This window comes from Xyrauchen texanus, chromosome 3 (assembly GCF_025860055.1).
Source record: "Xyrauchen texanus isolate HMW12.3.18 chromosome 3, RBS_HiC_50CHRs, whole genome shotgun sequence".
Classification (NCBI taxonomy): domain Eukaryota; kingdom Metazoa; phylum Chordata; class Actinopteri; order Cypriniformes; family Catostomidae; genus Xyrauchen; species Xyrauchen texanus.
Window position 1 is genome coordinate 39456578 of NC_068278.1, and position 22577 is coordinate 39479154.

The 22577-nt window shown below is 42.2% G+C and overlaps 1 protein-coding gene across 1 annotated transcript; it reads right to left on the bottom strand.

The window, feature by feature from the left end:
• Positions 1 to 4337: 4337 nt before the first annotated feature.
• LOC127624795 (uncharacterized) lies at positions 4338 to 22358 on the bottom strand. Its single transcript, XM_052099691.1, has 5 exons — positions 21942 to 22358; positions 13871 to 13931; positions 13219 to 13231; positions 8645 to 10477; positions 4338 to 4688 (listed from the first exon to the last, which is right to left on the bottom strand). The coding sequence occupies exons 1-4, from the start codon at positions 22356 to 22358 to the stop codon at positions 8995 to 8997; spliced, it is 1974 nt and encodes a 657-aa protein (XP_051955651.1). The 3' UTR covers positions 4338 to 4688; positions 8645 to 8994.
• Positions 22359 to 22577: the final 219 nt, after the last annotated feature.

The window sequence follows — 22577 nt, forward strand, 5'->3', positions numbered from 1 at the left end:
GGGTGTGTGCTGGCACTGCAGACCAACTACCATGATTCTGACAGTGAGAGAGTGGGTGTGTGGGAGGAACAGTGTGTGTGTATGTGTGGATATTATCAGTGGAGTGTCACTTTAAGAAACCTGTTAAGTCAGCCAACTTCAGCAGCATTCCTCAACTGCATCCTTACTGCATCCTTACTTATGTCTATACCAAACCCTAATCATCGACTAAATTAAATACCTTCCATCATATCTGTTCTATGTTTTCACACTGACCTTACATCAATTTAACACGCGCACTTGTTTGATAAGGCGAATTGGCATGGTGGGTGAGATGAGGTGCCAGTAGAATACAAGGGCACCAGAACAAAAGTCTTCATCTAGCACTCTGGCACACCGGAGAGGAGAGGGGTGGGGTTCTCGCCTGACCTCACTGCAGCTAACCACCACTGCAAACACAATACACATAGCATGCCATTACAAACACCATTTATATAAACAATTGGTGACCGAGTCTTACCTAAACTGAATAATTTGTGTTATTAGCACACTTGACGTGATGTGGATAAGCACAGTGCTTTCATCTATTTATCATATTACCAATAAATGTGCCTTGACCAATTAATCCTTAATTCTGTATATCTTTCATACTTTCCATACGAAATGTGTCTAAATGTTGCAGTTACAGGGAAAAGGATTATAAGCAGCTATGTTTACTCTGGACTGACATGTCAATGAACAAAGACTTACAATATTTACTATAGGTGATTTAGTATCAAAACATGGTTTCATTTAAGATTTCAGCTTTAACAGTCAAATTGTAACATCTACCTATTTATAGAATGTTAAAATGTATTCATTTGAGGGATTTGTTTTTTAATATATATAATTTTGCAAGGTTTTAACATAACTGTTCTATCCACACAAATAGAATTAACTAAAATGGAATTGCTTATTTACCTAGCTTCTATAATACTCTAGCTACTATTTGAACTTGTCAGTGCGATACTGCAGATATACTATAGTTGACTTTTATATGATTAATTGCATTTGTTACACAAGTCGCTTTCAATAAAAGCATCTGCTAAATGTAAATGTAAGATTCTGGCATACCATTAAACTAACGGCTATAAAATATGACCTTAATTATAAAATTATCACTACATAGTAATAATTCTGTCAAAAAGAATATTTTTCAATTCTCGATTATATTATAGACCTATATTGTAATCTAAGGAACCAAACAGGAACCCAATACACATCTGCTCAGCACTGTATTTGTCATAGCACAATATACATCTACTACAGAATATACAAACATGTAAACGCATATACTATAACCCCCCACCATACCCCCTTTCTGTAACTCTTTGACCCAATGAACTATCAAAAAACTGAAATTTGATGCCAACTTAAAATACAACCAAAGCATTCCAGTTACATTACAGATTCAACTTAATGAGTCACTTTTATGATGTCAAGGAATGAGATGCCAGCTTAATGTATCAACTCATACTTGAAAACATTATCAAAGGGACAACACATAAAATAAAATATTTTTGGATCACTCTACGCTGATTGGCAGTTGTTGTCCGAAAAAAAGACACAGGGATACACAAATAAGGATCAAACTGCAACATCATATTTCTTTTCTACACACCAGTGGTAAAATGCACAAATAGATGGTGCCAAAAACAAAAAACATCCATTGAGCAGCTGTTCTGTGAACAGAAATGCCTTGTTTCTCTCTCATCAGGTTCAAGCTGACAGAAAGGTTACGGTAACTCAGATAATCACTCTGTACAATTTTAGTGAGCAGAATAGCATCGCAGAATGCACAACAGGTTGAATCTTGAGGCGGATGTGCTACAACAGAACAAGACCACATCAGGCAATAGTATTCCTATAATAAATTGCTCGATATGTTTATATAGTCAAGTCAATTTTTCAAGTCAATTTTATTTGTATAGCGCCTTTCACAACACACATCGTTTCAAAGGAGCTTTAACAGATGATAAAACTGTAATGTCTATGAAGTCGATTAATCATCATTATGTAATTTAGATAAAATACGATTTTTAATAGTGTTTAAAAATAATTAAATGATAATTGTATTAATAACCCCAGTGAGCAAGCTGTAGGCAACTGTGGCAAGGAACACAAAACTCCATAAGATGTAGATTAATGGAGAAAAATAACCTTGGGAGAAACCAGACTCACTGTGGGGGCCAGTTCCCCTCTGGCTAACATTATGAATATAATGTAAATATTACTTATGTATAGGTAAAATCATGGTTTAAAATTATTAAACTAAGTGTTAAGGGTCAGTGATTAAACATCGATTGTGTTTGAACTATAAGATTAATGACCAAAGTCTTTGAAGTCCATCTTGATTAATTGCAGAAGTTCACATAGATGCAATTGTCCTTGTTAACTGGCTGATGAAGGCTTTTGTTGGCAATAGTTAGTCTAAGCATTTCATTTCAAGATCGTAGTCCATAAATAGACCGAGGTGATGCAGGTTGGAGTTGGCATCATTTCATCCTCTGAAGTCCGTCATAATAGATTGAAGTGATGTTTGGCTGGCACCGGCTGCATTTAGTCATCATCATTCTGCGACATGTAGCAGTGGAGTCCAACATGAAGCAGGAATGGTGCTGGATCCAGCCGGTTCTGGTGACCTCAGGATAGGAGTCCCGAGGTTGAGACAGGGAAACAAATAAAAAGATGTAAGCGTAGATGCCATTTAATTTATTGCAGAGTTAGAGATCATGCTCAATGTTTCTGGTTTCTGGTTCTGGCAGACCCAACTAAAGCAGCCTAATTGTGGGTTGAAGTATAAATTGGGTGTATGCCTGGCTAAATAGATGAGTCTTTAGTCTAGACTTAAACTGAGAGAGTGTGTCTGCATCTCAAACAGTGTTTGGGAGACTATTCCATAGTTTAGGAGCCAAATATGAAAAGGATCTTCCTCCTTTAGTGGATTTTGATATTCTAGGAACTATTAATAGGCCAGAATTTTGCGATCTTAATGAACGTGTTGGAATATAGCGTGGTAGAAGATCACTTAAGTACTGCGGAGCTAGACCATTCAAAGCTTTGTACGTAGTTAACAGAATTTTAAAATCAATACGGAATTTAACAGGTAGCCAATGTAACGATGATAAAATGGGGCTAATATGATCATATTTCTTGGTTCTCGTCAGCACTCTGGCTGCTGCATTTTGAACCAATTGAAGTTTATTTATTGATCTTGCTGGACATCCTCCCAGTAATGCATTACAATAATCTAGTCTTGAGGTCATGAATGCATGAATTAGTTTTTCGGCATCAGCAACCGAGAGCATATGCCTTAATTTAGCAATATTTCTTAGGTGGAAGAATGCTGTTCTACAAACATTTGTAATTTGATTTTCAAAGGACCGATTGGTATCAAATATAACACCTAAGTTCTTCAGCTGTTGAAGATGATGTAACAGTACATCCATCTAGAGTCAAATTATATTTTAGTGGCTTATTTTTAGAGTTTTTTGGTCCAATAATTAGAACCTCTGTTTTGTCAGAATTGAGTAGAAGGAAATTTCTGGCCATCCAATCTTTTATTTCATTAATACACTCTGCTAATTTTGAGAATTGTGAAATCTCATCAGGTTTTGAAGAAATATAAAGTTGTGTATCGTCAGCATAGCAGTGGAAACTTATTCCACGATTCCTGATAATATCTCCCAGGGGAAGCATATACATGGAGAAAAGCAGAGGCCCTAAAACTGATCCCTGTGGCACTCCATATTTTACTTTTGTTTGGTTTGACAATTCCTCATTTACATAGACAAAGTGGTAGCGGTCTGCTAAATATGACCTAAACCATGCTAATGCCACTCCACAAATTCCAACATAATTCTCTAGCCTATTCAAGAGAATGTCGTGATCTATCGTGTCGAATGCAGCACTAAGATCTAAAAGCACTAGAAGAGAAATGCAGCCGCGATCAGATGATATTAGCAAGTCATTTGTAACTCTGATAAGTGCAGTCTCTGTACTGTGATGAGGTCTAAATCCTGATTGATATTCTTCATATATACTATTTCTCTGTAGAAATGAACATATTTGGGAGGATACTACCTTTTCTAGTATTTTTGACATAAACGGGAGATTTGAAATCGGTCTATAATTAGCAAGTTCTCCAGGATTAAGTTGTGGCTTCTTAATTAGCGGTTTGATAATTGCCATTTTAAAGTTTCTTGGGACATGTTCTAAGCATAGCGAGGAGTTAATGATATTAAGAAGAGGTTCTGATATTACAGGAGATACCGCTTTTAAGAGCTTAGTTGCTATAGGATCTAACAAACAAGTTGTGGCTTTTTGTCACGAACCTCACTCCCTCGCTCCGCCCCCTCGAGCTTTTCACGCTCTTTTTGCTCGCTCGAGCCCTCACGCCCACTTTGCTCCTACTCGCTCACATGCTCATAGGCAATCTCCCTTCCTCGAGTTTCTCACGCGTTTCCAATCCCCCAGAACATTATGACCACCTGCACTCGCGTCATCTGCACTCCTGCACATTAGTTTCACCTGCACTCGTCTCATCACCTTTCATTGTTTACACCTGCACCTTCCCCTATAAATACCACAGCACATCCGTTTCACGGATGTTGGTTATTGTATTTAGTTTCCCGTGTCTTTGCCCCCCGCTAGTCTCGTCTAGTTTTGACCTCCTCTCGTTCACCTCTTAGCTTGCCAGCTCCCCTTGTTCCCCTGTCTTTTGCTCCCAACAGTCTCGTCATTTTCCTCTTGATTCCCCAGCTTTCGAGCTCCCCTTGTTCCCCTGTCTTTTGCTCCCTCTAGTCCCGTCTCGCTGATTCTGATTACCCCGGCTTTGACCCCCTACGCTCTCGTTGACCACTCTCTCCTGGATTTGCCCCTTTACCCTATCTTGATTCCCCGGCTTCGATTTAACGCTCACCCTGACCATTCTTCACTGGATTTGCCCCTTGATTGTACTTTTGCCTGCCTGCAATAAAACGCAGTTTGACTTACATTGTGACTGTCTCTTCTTGTGCGGGTTACAGAATAACCAACCGTTACTGAAGACAGTCACAATGCCCCGCGCTGAGGATTTGCGCAGCTCACTAGAGCGGAGTTGCACATCACATTCGGCGCGAGGAGCTACAGTTTGGAGGCAGGACCGAGCGCTCGCGGCCCAGGGGCAGCAGGTATGTTCTTTGTCTGATTTATGTCACCCTGTTTCACCTGTGTCTGCCCCTGAGCCCGTTGATGCTTTCCACGCATCCGTGAGCGCCGTATTCTCTCTATCCCCGGAGAGGTTTTATGGCTCATCGGACACGAAACAAGGGTTTTCCATGCAAGGCAGTGGTTATGTAACTCATAACCTGTCCTTGACATTATGGAGCCAGTGGCCCGACTCTTGGGTTTGCGCCAGGAGAGCCAACCCTTGGAGGCTTATATTATGGATTTTTGTGCCCTGGCGTACCAGGTGAATTTTGATGAGGTGGCTCTGAAAGACATTTTTCAATTTGGACTGAATGAGCCAGCCTCATCATTCATGCCTGGTGGTCGCTGCTCTCTCAACCTGGCTCAGTTTATTGACCTCGCCCTACTGTACGCTGGTTCCTCGTTTACTGTGGGGGAGGCAGAAACTGAACCAGCGTTCCATACCACGGCCCCCGTCTTGAAGCCTACCACGGCCCCCGTCTTGAAGCCTACCACGGCCCCCGTCTTGAAGCCTTACACGGCCCTAGTCCCGAAGCCTGTCACGGCCCTAGTCCCGAAGCCTGTCGCGGCCCTAGTCCCGAGCCTGACACGGCCTAGCCTCGAGCCTACGGCCCTAGCCCCGAAGCCTTACACGGCCCCTAGCCCCGAAGCCTTACACGGCCCTAGTCCCGAAGCCTGTCACGGCCCAAGTCCTGAAGCCTGATCACGGCCCCAGTCCCGAGGCCTGTCACGGCCCCAGTCCAGCCTGACACGCCCTAGCCCGAGCCTGACACGGCCCCAGTCCCGAGGCCTGTCACGGCCCCAGTCCCGAAGCCTGTCACGGCCCCAGTCTCGAAGCCTGGCACGGCCAGCGAGTCAACGCCCATGCCTGCCACGGCCAGAGAGTCAGCGCCCATGCCCGCCACGGCCAATGAGCCAGCGCCCATGCCCGCCACGGCCAACGAGCCAGCGCCCATGCCCGCCACGGTCGGCGAGCCAGTGCCCGTAGCCTCGACCGTCCCCATGGCCACGTCCCCTGTTGGCCACGTCCCCTGTTGGCCGAGGACGCAAGAGAAGGAAGAGGGCCCCTTCTCCCCAGTCTCGTCTTGTGCTCAAGACCGCAGAGGTTCCCTCAGAGTCTTCCACAGCTCTACCGACCTCTGCTCCGCCCTCAGAGTCTTCCACGGCTCTGCCGGGTTCTGCTCTGCCCCCAGAGTCTTCCACGGCTCTGCCGGGTTCTGCTCCGCCCCCAGAGTCTTCCACGGCTCTGCCGGGTTCTGCTCCGCCCCCAGAGTCTTCCACGGCTCTGCCGGGTTCTGCTCCACCCCCAGAGTCTTCCACGGCTCTGCCGGGTTCTGCTCCGCTCTCAGAGTCTTCCACGGCTCTGCCGGGTTCTGCTCCACCCCCAGAGTCTTCCACGGCTCTGCCGGGTTCTGCTCTGCTCTCAGAGTCTTCCACGGCTCTGCCAGCCTCTGCTCCGCTCTCAGAGTCTTCCACGGCTCTGCCAGCCTCTGCTCGCCCCTCAGAGCTCATGACCTCCGCCTCTCGAGTCTCCCAAGGCTCCTCCTCCCAAGCCTCCCAGGGCTCCTCTCAAGCCTCCCAGGGCTCTTCCTCTCGAGCCTCCTAAGGCTCCTCCTCTCGAGCCTCCCAGAGCTCTACCTCCCAAGCCCCCCAGGGTTCTGCCTTTCAAGTCTCTCGAGCCTCCCAGAGCACCGCCTCTCAGGGCTTCTCCTCCCGAGTCTTTCAAGGCTCCTCCTCCCAAGCCTCCCAGGGCTCCTCTTCTCGAGCCTTCCAAGGCTCCTCCTCCCAAGCCTCCCAGGGCTCCTCCTCTCGAGCCTCTCAGGGCTTCTCCTCTCGAGTCTTTCAGGGCTTCCCCTCCCAAGCCTCTCAGGGCTTCTCCTCTCGAGTCTTTCAGGGCTCCACCCCTCAAGCCTCTCACGGCTTCGCCTCTCGAGGCTCTCAGGGCTCCTCCCCCCCTCAAGCCTCTCAGGGCTCCGTCCCTCGAGTCTTTCATGGCTCCACCCCTCAAGCCTCTCACAGCTTCGCCTCTCGAGTCTCTCAGGGCTCCTCCTCCCCTCGAGCCTCTCAGGGCTCCATCCCTCAAGTCTTTCAGGGCTCCACCCCTCAAGCCTCTCAGGGCTTCGTCTCTCGAGTCTTCCAGGGCTCCTCCTCCTCCCGAGCCTCTCGAGGCTCCGTCTCTTGAGTCTTTCATGGCTCCCCCGCTCGAGCCTCTCGAGCCTTCCAGGGCCCCACCTCTAGAGCCTCTCGAGTCTTCCACGACCTTTTTCCCCGAGCCTCTCACGGCTCTACTCCCAGAGACTCCAGAGCTTCCTACGGCTCCGCCTCCCGAGCCTCCCATGGCTCGACCTCCCGAGCCCCTCACGGCTCTGCTCCCAAAGACTCCAGAGCTTTCTATGGCTCTGCCTCTCGGGCCTCCTACGGCTCTACCCCCCAAGACTACAAAGCCTGCCAGGTCGTCGCCTCGGGGACCTCCCACGGCGCCACCTCCACTGGCTCCACCTCCTGAGCCTTCCAGGCCTCCGCCTCTAGAGCCTCCCACGGCGCCACCGTCATTGGCTCCACCTCCACAGCCTTTCAGGCCTTCGCCCATAAAGCCTCCTTCGGCTCCACCTCCAGAGCCTTCCAGAACCCCACCTCCAGAGCCGCCTACAGTGACGCCTCTGACGGCACCGCCTTTCACGGCTCCGCCCCCTGAAACCTTTCCTCACTGGGTCTTGCCTGCTCCCCTTGTGACCGTTCCTCTTCCTGCCCCCTGGCCTCTTCCCTGGCCTCCTGACCCTGTACGGTGGCTTCCTGACCCTATTCCTGTTCCGTGGCCTCCTCCCAGGTCCCCAGTTCCGTCCCTGTCCGGTGGTCACCTTCCAGGCCCCCGGACCCAGTCCCTGTCCTCCAGTCGCCTTCCAGACCCCCTGACCCAGTCTCTGCCCTATGGCTGCCCCCTAGATCTCCCGACCACCCGCCTGTCCACTATGTTCCCCTGACCTTACCTTGAACTGCCCATGGACTGTCTCACTTCCCTTTGTCTGTCCCCCGATCATCCTGCACCGCCTCCGCGGCCGTCAGGAGCCGGTCCTATTCAGAGGGAGAGTACTGTCACAAACCTCACTCCTCGCTCGCCCCCTCGAGCTTTTTACGCTCTTTTTGCTCGCTCGAGCCCTCACGCCCACTTTGCTCCTACTGGCTCACATGCTCGTGAGGCAATCTCCCTTCCTCGAGTTTCTCACGCGTTTCCAATCCCCCAGAACATTATGACCACCTGCACTCGGCGTCATCTGCACTCCTGCACATTAGTTTCACCTGCACTCGTCTCATCACCTTTCATTGTTTACACCTGCACCTTCCCCTATAAATACCACAGCACATCCGTTTCATGGGTGTTGGTTATTGTATTTAGTTTCCCATGTCTTTGCCCCCGCTAGTCTCGTCTAGTTTTGACCTCCTCTCGTTCACCTCCTAGCTTGCCAGCTCCCCTTGTTCCCCTGTCTTTTGCTCCCACTAGTCTCGTCATTTTCCTCTTGATTCCCCAGCTTTCGAGCTCCCCTTGTTCCCCTGTCTTTTGCTCCCTCTAGTCCCGTCTCGCTGATTCTGATTACCCCGGCTTTGACCCCTACGCTCTCGTTGACCACTCTCTCCTGGATTTGCCCCTTTACCCTATCTTGAGTCCCCGGCTTCGATTTAACGCTCACCCTGACCATTCTTCACTGGATTTTCCCCTTGATTGTACTTTTGCCTGCCTGCAATAAAACGCAGTTTGACTTACATTGTGACTGTCTCTTCTTGTGCGGGTTACACTTTTGATGTCTCGATAAGTTTTGTTAGCTCTTCATGACCTATGATAGCGAAGGATTGAAGTTGCACATGAGGGAAATTATTCGACACTGTTTTCTGAGGTGCTATGACAGATGATTGCATATTTTTATTTCTGATTATTTCAAATTTATCTGTGAAGAAATTCATGAAGTCATTACTCTTGAGCTGTGACGTAATATCTGGTTCGGTTGAGGCTTTATTCCTAACCAATTTAGCCACAGTACTGAATAAACATCTAGGATTGTTGTGGTTATTTTCTATGAGTTTACTAAAATATGCTGACCTGGCAGCTTTGAGTGCGTGTTTGTAGCTACAGACACTATCCTTCCATGCACCCTGAAATACTTCTAATTTTGTATTTTTCCACATGCGCTCCATTTTCCAAGCTGCCCTCTTGAGAGCATAAGTGTGATCATTGTACCATGGTGCAGGGCTTATTTCTTTAATTTTCTTTAATCGAAGTGGGGCGACAACATCAAGGGTGCTAGAGAAGACTGCGTTTAAATTTTTTGTTATTTCATCAAGTTCTTCTGGGCTTTGGGGTTTATTGAGTATATGAGATAGATCTGGAAGAGTATTAGTGAAGCTATCTTTAGTGGTCGAAAGAATAGTTCTACCTGAACGATAGCGTGGTGTAGATTGAGTAACATTAGCTGATTGCAGCATGCAAGAGATGAGGTAATGATCCGAGATGTCATCGCTCTGCTGCAGAATTTCTATATTATCAACATCAACTCCATATGAAAGAATTAAATCTAGCGTATGATTATGGCGATGAGTTGGTCCTGTTACATTTTGTCTGACTCCAAGAGAGTTGAGAATATCGATAAATGCTAATCCCAATGTATCATTTTCATTATCTATGTGAAAGTTGAAGTCACCAACAATTAAGGCTCTATCTACAGTAACTACAAGATCTGATAAAAAATTAGCAAATTCACTAAGGAAATCTGAATAAGGCCCGGGTGATCTATACACTGTAGCAAGGGTAAAGGACGACAGATCATTTTTATTTATATTTGTATTTGACGGTGTCACATTAAGCATTATTAGTTCAAAAGACTTACATTTATATCCTGTCCTCTGAGTAACACCAAAAACTTCACTGTAAATTGTAGCAACACCTCCTCCTCGACCCTTCAGACGAGGCTCATGTTTATAACAATAACCTGGGGGAGTAGATTCATTTAAACTAATATATTCATCCGGTTTAAGCCAGGTTTCAGTCAAACAGAGCACATCCAATCTATGATCTGTAATCATTTCTTTGACAATTAGTGCTTTGGTAGAAAGAGATCTAATGTTTAGTAGCCCTATTTTTATATGATGTACATTTTTAATTTGTATGTTTTGTTCAAGTTTGACCTTAATCCAATTTTTTCTAAATGATTTAGTGAGGGTATTGTGTTTCGTAGTTCGTGGAACAGACACAGTCTCTATAAGATATCTAGGTGATACAGTCTCTATGTGTTGTAGTTTATGTGACCTGTGTGACGTCTCAAGGCAGCTAGCAGATGTTCAGATTAACCAGTTTGTCTGCTTCCTGACCTGGGCCCCATTTAGTCAATTAATATCATTAAGTCTATGAGCCAAATTACTAGAGAGGAGAGCGGCACCTTCCCTGGAGGGATGGAGTCCGTCTCTCTTTAGCAGGTCAGGTCTACCCCAAAAACTTTTCCAATTGTCTATAAATCCTATTTTATTCTGCAGACACCACTCAGACATCCAGCCATTCAGTGACACTAATCTACTATAAACCTCGTCACCACGACGAGCAGGGAGGGGACCAGAGCATATTACAGTGTCTGACATCGTTTTTGCAAATTTGCACACCTCTTTAACATTATCTTTAGTGATCTCCGACTGGCGAGCCGGACATCGTTAGTGCCGACATGGATAACAATTTTAGAAAATCTACGTTTAGCATTAGCCAGCACTTGTAAATTTGATTTGATGTCAGACGCTCTGGCCCCCGAAATGCAATTAACAATAGTGGCTGGAGTCTCTATTTCCACGTTCCTTACAATAGAATCACCGATAACAAGTGCTCTTTCAATATTATTCTCAGTGGGTGTATCACTGAGTGGGGAGAATTTATTGGAAACCCTAACAGGAGCGGGAGAGTGGTGTCTCTTTGCTGAACGAGTATGCCGCTGAGACATCACCCAAATGCCCTGCTGCAGGGGCTCTATAACCGGAACCAAAGTGTGTGTATGTTGCTCTCTGTACTGCCCGCATCCGAAACAGTATCTAACGGCTATATAAAATATTAAGGTAAATATACTAACTGACTGAATTTGTAACATGATAATCACTCTACCACATTCAATTTTCACCACTATACAAGTCTAAGGGACAGTAAAAGAGAAGGACATACTCTTGCTCCTGTATAAAATCTGTATTCTCCTGTACAACTTTTTGACCAATAAAGTTCCATGACTTTTCCACGACCTTACCAGTTGTTTGCTATTAATGAACAAGGATTTAAAAAAATAATTTACATTCAGACTGATTTACTTATAAATCATGCAGACCATTTTATGAACTGATTTGAATGATTTGCTCTCAAATCAAATCAGTACTGCTTGTGAGCAAGTTTTACTTTACAGAAGCTCTTCACAAGGGCAATATCTAGTCAATTAAATATTTTAGAGCACAACATATCTAGAAATATGTATATTCACTACAGAAATTTGCATGACTTTAAGGATTGATGACATTTCCATGGCTAGAAAACACGATTTTAAAACCATTTAAAGGGTTCCCATAACTGTGGGGACCCTTAACATTATTAGCCTCAGTTTGACTCTGCAAACACCTCCTGTGAAGGAACAAAAGATCAAGCAAGGTAGAGGAGCGTAATTTGGAGCAATATCAGAAATACGGCTGACTGTCTTACACACTGTTGCGTTCACATACAACACATTATGCTGCTTCACCAAGATATATCTTCTGCAGCCACACTCAAGATATTTCCATGTCTCCCCTTCTCCCTTTTAATCTATGCCATTAACCCCCTCTGGGCATCATGCCGTTGTAACTACAAAACACGCAGCCGCAAAATGCTCTCAGAAACATGTTAGCTATATTCATTCACTCATGTTGGCCTTGAAGTTTTTATTGTTTTTTTTTAAATACTCTCACACATACACACAATCACATAGTCACAGGATCATGTAACCACAAAATAATAGTCTATAGTCTACAATCAAAAATAAACAGAAAAAATAAATTACTTATTACAGCTCCATAAACAAATGTGCATTTATTTTTAATGACTATGAAGGTTTGTATGAGGTCAAACACAAGTGTACCGAGCTATCAATGTCATGCTCTCAATAGTACTTTGTGCTGCTCTCAAATTGGTAGAAAAACACACACACACACACATATACGCGCACACACATACACACGCACGCAAGCACGCACACACACACACACACACACACACACAAACATAAATGAACAGGAGTCAGCGAACACAGAAAAAACGAACCTGTATATAACGAACAATTAGATAAAAAAATGCTCTGACACACAAAAAGACGCACACAAATATGGGTGCGGATCGAGGGCGTAACAGATGCTGTGGCACAGACATGCACGCACACAGCCATTTCAGTGTCCTGACTCACAGTCTAAACATACGCTTTGTTTAGGCCAAACCCTCAGTGGCCTAACGTCACCCCAACCTTAAAACACAGATCCCTCACTCTTCTGTCTCTCTCTTCATTTAAACTCTCTCTGTCCCATTGAACCTTGATCCACAGGCCCACATTCCGCCACCTTTACATCACTTGTTACTTCTTGTCCTGTCTCATGTACTCGTGTCTCTCTTCCTGTCCATTCTTTTTTTCTCTTGTCTTACATCTGTTTGACTGATTTTTTTCTCTCCATCTCTCTCTTGCTGTCTTTCCTTTGTTTTTTTCCAGGATGGGCAGATGACTGAGTGCCTCTCACAGCTCCCGAGAGCCCAACCCGTGGACATCGAAGCAGAACGTCACAAGTTAGGGTCTCAGGGAAGGAGAGGGGCACGTTGCGGCATGACGAAGAAAAAGACAGCCATTCTGTCGCCACTTTATCTACTTGTCTTCCCATCATTCTCTATGCTGTTTCTTATTTTCCATCCTATTATTTGTGAGAGAATATAGCGGGCCATGACCATTGAGTCATGCAAACATACTGTAGTTAAGCACATGCCCATCAGCATGGACTGCACACAAAGACATAAAGTCTTGCACACGAATACACATGCGCACGGCAGACAAGGACATGCGTGAAGAAGTGGCGCCACACACAGACCCCTCGCGCTGGCCACACGCATATAGAAGAAGATTGTACATTCTGAATCAAGCACCTCTCTATTGTATTCATGTTGTACTTATGCTCTTGGTGCTATTGTTGTCATTTTTATGTACACACCAAAACAAATTCCATACAACTATGTTGGCATGGCAATAAAGTATTAAATCTTGAATCTTTTCACTGATCTGAACTTGATTGCTACAGTTTAAGATGATGTTGATGTGACATTCAGAGAACAACATCTGCAATTAGGTTTTACAGAATGAAACAGCACAGTCAATGAAATAAGACAAAAATTGAGAAACAATCTAAAAAATAAAGGCATGATATCACATCTGCAAACAAAACAAGCAGAACAGAGCTCTGTGGATCTACAGCACCAGCTCAAATAGAATCTATCTCAAACCATGTGAACAATGCAGCATTGCCACTGTTATTTCATATATATATATATATATATATATATATATACACACATATACTATCAGGTCACGTCAGCTCTTGTATAAATCACACACATGCATTGAAACAAGAGGAGTGAACTCACCATGCTGGCGGCAACGACTGACCATGCTTTGGGTGCCGCAGTCCTCTGCAAGCCTGAGAGACTGAGAGAATAGACAGAAAAAAAGAAGAGAGCTTCTCATAAGCTTCTATCATGCATCCCATGAACCAGTGTACTGCAACAAGAACACAACAGAATATGAACGAAAAAGAAGAGAGAAATGAGGAATGGATGGAAGAGGGGAAATAAAAGACAGAAGGCACTGAAAGGTAACGGATATCTGAACACTCTCTGGAGCCGCAGATGAAAGAAAGAGAGAGGAAGAATGCAAGAGAGGGAAAAAGGTGGGAAATTCAAACAGCCACTGAGTGCTCCTGAAAAAGGAAAACATGAACAAAGGAAACAAAGAATCTGGGGAGAAATGGTATCCGGATTAATCAGCCGATAGGACAGAAATCTGAATGGGGGAAAAAGAGTGAGAGAGTGAGAGAGAGAGAGAGAGAGAGAGAGAGAGAGAGAGAGAGAGGCAGGGCCACGACACCGGCAACACACACCAGACTTCTACCCAGAGGGCTATAAGATGAGTGATCAGCATAGGGGGTGGGGGGTGTTCACACACACACATACTGTCTCTCACCCTGTGTCACAAGTGCGACTGATGCACATTCAATCCTGAGGCGGAAAAAACAGGCGGAACACTGGCTGACATCTGATATACTAAGTCAAAAAACAGCAAAAATAAACAGTGGCAAAACGAGGGGGAATGAATCAATGGAAAGAATGTGTCAACGCCTGTTTCTGTCCTCTATGCCACTGTCCTCCTCACACTCTTCCTCTGAGTCCTATTCATCAGTCCCTCTCTCTCTTTCTGTCTTTCTGCTTGGACTGCTCTCTCCACTGCATATTGTGGGATACAAGTCTAATAAAAAGTACATAACAGGCAGAAAAATAAGGGAATAGAAGTGATCCCTTCATTTCCTGCAACAGCTGACACCAGTTAGAGCAAGATGCCTGCTACCCCCTAAGAGAAAGGAGAGAAATAAAGGGATTAGAGGGAGAAAGAAAGAGGGATAGAGTGAGAGACAGAGACATAGAAGAGGTTAGACAGGGAAAGAGATGAGATTCTCATCTTACAATGTCCTTACCCGTAATCCTTTCTCTGCTTCTGTGAAAAAGTTCCAAGCTCTGAATTTCCCCTCGGTGCTCACCATTATTCCACTCTCATTCTTTCTTTCCCTCTCTACTCCCTCTCTTTCTCTAGCTAAACTGAAGATTTTAGCAGGCAGGAGGGATCTACAGAAAGAATAGAGAGAGAGGGAGGGAGCAAGCAGGGGGGAGAGAGACAGAGAGAGAGAGAGAGAGAGAGGGGCACAGAGAACGGGAGAGAGAATATTGAGAAAGGGAGGGCAGCAGAAAAAAGAGCCATCGACACATGAAAATATAATGTGCTTGGCTTACATTTGATTCTGGCTGGCTAGCACTGTGGTCACAACAAAAAGAGACGAGGAGGAAAGCGATAAGAAGGAACAGGATTGACAGAAGGCAAGGGAAACAGGGAGACGTGAAGTGGCAAGGAGAGAAAAGGGAGGATGGAGGGAGACTGTTGTGAAGGAGACCTCCGATGGACAACTTAAATGGGCACTAATCAGTGACAGAAAATCTCAAATGCACTTTGCTTTATTGTTTTTTATTCTCGCAGTCCGTGTTACACATTACATTGCAATCTGCCTCATATTCTACACCAGCATTATAATGATATCAGGATTCAATATTGTTATCTTTAATGTTCTTAAGGTAAACCATTAAAATGATAATGTTGAATTTTAATTGAATAAAATTCAATATTTGTCAGCTTGGCACATATTGGCACCTGCAACTCACACACACATCTGGTGCCTCTCGTGTGGAAGTGGTGCTAGACTTCCCTCTCCTGGACATAAGAAGCCATATGTCTTAAAAAAAAAAAACGTTCACCCACACTTTACTTTGAGATTAATTTTGGTCCATTTTGCTTGCCTTACTTCACTAAAAGTAGCTATGGCTTGTCTATCTATACTAATAGTTTTGATCTATTGTATAAATAAATGTAAAAAATCAGGTACCAGTGCTAGCCAAAAGGGGGCCCCCAACTGCACTATATTACATGCTGCAGGTGAGTACAAACAAGACAGAATTGGTTTATTAGAGTTTTAAGGTCATGATTTTAGGGATTAGAGAATGATGTCATCAACAAAACATATTCTCTGGGTATCATCTCCTCTTTTTTCACAACAGCACTATTGTTTGCAAAGGTTATAAACAGTGTTGCCTTGAAGACATGATTGAAAGTGAGACAGATAAACAGAGCGAAAGAGAGTATGAATGTCTATTTCCTATTATTAAACAATTCATTTATATAGTTAATTGATGCAATGTGTGTCCATTTGCTTTTTTTTTTTATCAACATCAATATTTCAAAATGTCTGTGTATACCTTCGGTCCTGTAACTGGTCAGCATTTCTTTTACTTTTTTTTTTTGTATCATATCGACACCTTTTTGCTTCACATTTTTTAAATGGCCCTGAGTATGACAAATTATTTGATATAGGGCTGGGTAAAAAAATCAAGATTTTCCAATGCATCGAGATCCCATGTGTATCAGAATCTAGCCGAATAAGGATCTAATTTAGAGCTTGTGAATCGGAATTGAATCGGGAAATCTTTTTCATTATCCAGCCCTAATTTTATATATATATATCAGCTATGTAGAACAGTTATAGAAACTGCATGCTATATATTTATAAAAAGTTACTATAGAATGTCACACCAAAGGAAATAACAACCTCTCAAAAGTATTTCAAACTAACTATTCAAGAATTGTTTTGGCAGTAATAGAGCTTTCCGTTGTGTGTTGTCATTTACTGTAATCTGATATTTTTAATTCACAAAAGCTAAAAGCTGTTATACTTATCTGTAGTATACCCACTACAGTTCTTTAAATGTCTCTCGGGCACACAATATTTCAGCTTGGTTTGATCTTGAGAACTCATTCACAAATAGACATGGACATTTCAGTGGTGAAAAAGTGGTATACATCCAATAGAACAAATCTATCCAAATCCAACTCTGTTACCCTACCAAGCATCCCATACAGAATACAGCTTTGGTTGCCTGTGCTTGCTTAAATGTGGCTTGAGGTTTGGTTCTTTTAGTCTATTTTGGTTAAACTTCTGCAGAATTGTTTTGCTTTTCCAGAGCTAGTTTCTTCACATTGACACAGCTTTAATGCTTGTGTTTTGGTAAAATGAGGCTGAACTCTGTACACATTTGGCTTCAGTACACCATTTTCTTCCCTGCGGCACTCTGGGTATTTTTTAAGGATGTAGTGTGCACTCACAACATTATCCATAGTGATTTACATAATTGTATTTTCTACCCTACATTGAAACCTTGCTGACTCACATTGTTACCAAAGCATGAAACAGTATATTATGAGTAATAAACTGGTTTCAAGCATTCATCAAGCCTATGCACTAAACCAAATGCCGTTGTTCTTTTCTATCTCAGAGAAGGCAGAGCTAACGTTATAAAGACACTTAATGTCTACAATTTTGTTTACATGTTTACAAATCGATATGTGTCTAGGCCGGTCCTTTATTAAATAATTATCTAATTTTTCTTATCATATAATCATTGCAATTTTTTTAACTTTAAATTTCATTCACATTATACTGTCCAAGAATATATATAAATGCAATATATTGTTTGTGTGTCTCATTCAATTGAACTCCATCTAACTGAGCCGCACCTCAGACCACACCCAGAGCAGCTCCTTAAGAGTGAGTGAAAACTGTGATGCACATGCCGCCCACAGAGGTTCACACAAAACTATCATGAAGATATAAAACAAGCATTTTGGTAGTGAACGCAAAGCACTTCGTTTTCATTTTAATTGAATGATTGTGTAATGTAAATGTTCTTGGTCATTGTGGGTTAAAATACGCTATTTCAATGACACGCAGTTACACGTATTAGAATCTCAAAGGTCTTCCTTTATGAGAAATGGAGGGAGAGCCTTAAAATAACATGTGAAACTACTCAAGGTGCCTACTTGATAACCACTGAGTGGGGAAAAGAACAACATAATGAAGGAAAGTCTAGTTTCTGTTTCGGTCTGAAAATAACAAGTTCAGCAATAAAACAACTAAACATTTGAACGTGACTGAAATACTCATAGGAATATTCAGATAGCATGTATGGCAGCATCACTTCACAATTGGGGCAGATTACTATTACACTACAACTGAGGAATAGAGTTAAACTAACAGCTGCAGCATTAATGCGTGGTCACATTTACATTCACCCAGCGAAATTCCATGGCCAAAATACAGTCATTTCAATGAGAACGTCTACCCACGCCTTCTTCATCTGCACAGTTTTGCCATACAAATGTAAATGTGACCATGCCTGTTCATCACTGCAAGATAATCACACACTCTCTCTCTCTCTCTCTCTCACACACACACAATCACACACACACACACACACACACACACACACACATGTTGGGTTTCCATGTTTTATGGGGACTGTCCATAGACATAATGGTTTTTATACTGTACAAACTATATATTCTATCCCCTAACCATACCCCTAAACCGAACCCACACAGAAAATGTTCTGCATTTTTACATTTTCAAAAAACATAATTTAGTATGATTTATAAGCTGTTTTCCTCATGGGGACAGACAAAATGTCCCCACAACATAAAAAATTTCAGGTTTTACTATCCTTATGGGGACATTTGGACCCCACAAAGTGATAAATACACTCTTGCTTGCTTGCTCGCTCGCACGCACGCACGCACGCGCCACACACACACACACACACACACACACACACACACACACACAAAACTCCAATAAATTGTTAGAAACAGCCCAAGCTGTCATTACTATTCCTAAGTTTGAATTTTTTTAATTAGTAACTGAGGCTTGGGTGCATTTTTTGAATGGCAGATCCTGTGGGATAAGAAATTAGATCCACACACAAGTGCATTCCTTAGTTTTTCCCTACACATAGCAATATCACACTTGCAATCATGCTGTATTGTCCATCTTTCATCATGGCTGTGATTACCTGTGGCCTTGTGTCTACAGCCGAAACACAGCCATGCTGATAGCCATGCTGATATTGCTTTGATATACACTACCGGTCAAAAGTTTTGAAACACTTACTCATTCTTTATTTTATATATATATATATATATATATATATATATATATATATATATATATATATATATATATATATATATATATATATATTTTTTGCACATTTTAGAATAATAGTAAAGTCATCAAAACTATGGAATAACACAAATGGAACAATGAGAATTATGTTGTGACTAAACAAAATAAAAAATAAATCAAAACTGTGTTATATTTTAGCATCTTCAAAGTGGCCACATTTTGCCTAGAATTTGCTGACATGTACTCCTGATATTTTCTCAGCCAACTTCTTGAGGTATCATCCCGGGATGCTTTTTAAACAGTATTGAAGGAGTTCCCATTTATGTTGGGCACTTATTGGCTGCTTTTCTTTATTATTTGGTCCAAGTAATCAATTTCAAAGTTTTTTTTTTTTTTTACAATTTAGTTTTAAAATTAAATAAATTAATATATTGGCACAATTATATTTTTGTCTACAAAACTAATTTAAAACTTTCAGATCAAAAGATTTTTAAGATCATGGGAAACATTTCAGTCAAGTGTTTCAAAACTTTTGACCGGTAGTATATATAATACAATGTAATATAATATAATATAATATAACTAGAGATGTCAAAATTAAGGCTTTCATGCATAACATTAATTTAAAATGGTTAATTGTTAAAAAATATAAAATTTCCTTAGAGCAATTTTCACATTCGAATCTGACATTTTATTCAGCTCTGTGTGAGTTCTGAACACTGGCTGGAATAGGGTTGCACCCTCTGCGAAGTGTAAGAAGTAAATTTTCCTGACGTATACACCAAAAACACACAAAAAAAGGACCTCTTGCAAAACAAACCCGGATGATACTTGTGACAAACATTATGTACTTTTTTCAGCCTTTGTTCAGCAGAATTTTATTAACACAGAAGTCTTAACACTCATCTAAATATATACGGCACTGAGGGACCGCAGAGCAGCTTGTTAGAGTTTTCAAATTAAATGTCTATTGATGCGCCACTTGAAGTTCATATAATTAAAATTTTGAGCTTGTTGCAGCTGAACTTTTGAAGCACCAGCTAATGATTACCAGACAATTCAGGAAGTTATCATTATGTGGGCAGTGCCGGCATTAAAGGCAGAACAAGACGTTGGCCATGTTCGGAATGGCATACTAACATACTACTCTCACTATTTCTGTCATATGACAGAAGCAGTAAGAGTAATATGGGTAGTATGCCATTCGGAGCTTGCTCGTTCTCTGCAGAGCTTTTCTCTCACAAAGCTTTTGTGGAGGCCATTACGTGAACCCTCTATAAAAGTGGAGAGCACAGCAAGGCCGCACAGTTAATATTGAGGAGGATGAAGGTTTAAAAGATTTAATGCACACTGCAATAAATATGTTCTTTCAATTAGTCAACCTCCACCTTGGACTTTGGGAAACATTTAATGTTACTTGAATTTGTGCTATTTAAGTGCATTGTTTTGTTTTCCTTCATAAAAAGGAAATTAATGCTTTCTGACAGTATGATAAATAACTAAATCTGTCGATGATTTATCAAGATTCACTATGAAAATCATGTGATTAATCACAATTAAATATTTAGATCGACTGACAGCACTAAATATAATATATGGGATCAAAATCCTGTCAAAATTATTGCGGTCAGGGATCCAAAAATAATAAGTGCAGATAAAAAAAAATAAGCACAAAAAATAAATAAAAAGCACAGATCAAACATGCATGAATCAAACATATATAAACACATTTAAAATATGCTGCAAAAAAGTTTTTGGATTTCCAAAACTTGTGAGTAGAGTTTCAAGTAAATCAGGGGCCATTTTGCATCCCTATTGGTCCACTAGTTCTTGATCGACAGCTCCTCCTCTAGCCAAACATTGAAAGAGGGGAGGTTACGTCACTCCAATGCAATTGTGACTGCTACTGATCAATATTATATTATTTGTGGTTGATAGATACGCTGCTTGTGTCTGTTTTGAGTATTTTCTGCCAGCTCTAGGAAACAATGTGTTGTCCAAGTAGGCCATACTCATAGTCTGTTAACACATGTATTGTGTCAGCTGAATTTATTTAGCAGGGTTTTAATTTAAGCACTATTTAAGACTTCCTTGTTTGTAGGTTATTGGCTGCATATCTAAAAACAAAACAAAAACAAGGCTGGGTTGGTGTGGATGTTTGATGCATGTTTTTACTAGCTGTACCAATGCAGCGAGTTCAGAACCAAACTTGATCCACTTTTCCATGAAATAAAATCCAGATCCTGAAACCAAGGCCTATTACAATACAGATGAATATAGAAATGCTTACATATAACATGGAATTGGAATTTTTAATAATATAACAAATCAAAAAGGTGTGCATTATTGCTGACACCTACATCGGAGGTACGACTAAGTCATTTGTTTCAAATGTTACTGAAGCTGTTTACTCTATGTTATGGAAATGTTTGTAAATGTTTTGGATATGTATGCTCCAATGCAGTGGTTGCGTTAGACCTTCTCATCCTCCATCATTTTGGTGGACAGGTTCGTAAAAATTCCGTCATTTTAATTTTCATATTTGAATGATAATAAGACATTTAATAGCTTTTATATTCGTTCACATTTTCATTTTTAATCATGAACTTATAGGATGAGCATATAGCAGATTATGCATTTATTTATTTATGAAGAGAACAGATGAACAACAGAGACACGAAGCTGATGAATGTTTTTTTCCCCGCAGTGACAGCACAGGCCACTAAAACATAACATATGAAAAACAAATATGATTAAAATATGAACAAAACACATAAAATGAACTGAACGGAAATCAATCGACAACCAAAACTTCCTCCTGGTCCGTATGGATTTAAACTCGCCTGTCCATAATCAAATGCATCGAGGGAGACTGGAATTACCAGCGCTACTTCAGCCAAAGTTTTGAAGTCAGGAAAAATTTCTCCCAGTGAAGCGATCAAAAGTTTGCAGGACTCTCTGAATGTGGAATTTCCCAATCCTGCAAGCACTCTCTTCACTGGGAGGAAAAAACACAGCATGCGCTCCTGCACCAGTCCGTAGTGGTCACAGACAAGCTCCATAGTATCCAGCCCATTTCTCTTCAATGCGTTGGCAGCACCCAGATAGCGAGATGCATCGAGTACGGTGTCGAGGTTAGCGATGTGGCCCACATGCTCCGAAGGGAATCTTTTTCTGATAGATTTGGTGACCTTCGCGATGTACTCTGTGCACAAAACTGAAAGGCTCTGCGCGAATGCCTGCGTCAGCCTTATGCTTGTGATTAATGGAACATTTTGCCACATTCCCTTCTCAGCCATGCTCCCACAGAACCCGTTACTCCCTCCTGACCTCCTTTCTGCCACTTGCGTGCCCCATAACATTAATTGAAGGTAACTGATAAACGTTGCTTGTCCTTCATCCTCCACCGCATCTGCACCCACCAGCCCCTCTTTTCTCACCTCTTATCAACAGCATCAAAACTATTTGGCCGTTTGAAGAAACTTTTGACACTCAAATTTTTAAAATTTTATGTAGCG

Excerpts from the sequence above, each read along its gene's own strand:
- LOC127624795 (XM_052099691.1), bottom strand. The coding sequence starts at position 22,358 with ATGGCTGAGAAGGGAATGTGGCAAAATGTTCCATTAATCACAAGCATA. Across the intron at positions 13,932-21,941 it reads CTTTGGCTGAAGTAGCGCTG|TCTCTCAGGCTTGCAGAGGA; the intron begins GTAATTCCAGTC and ends CTATTCTCTCAG.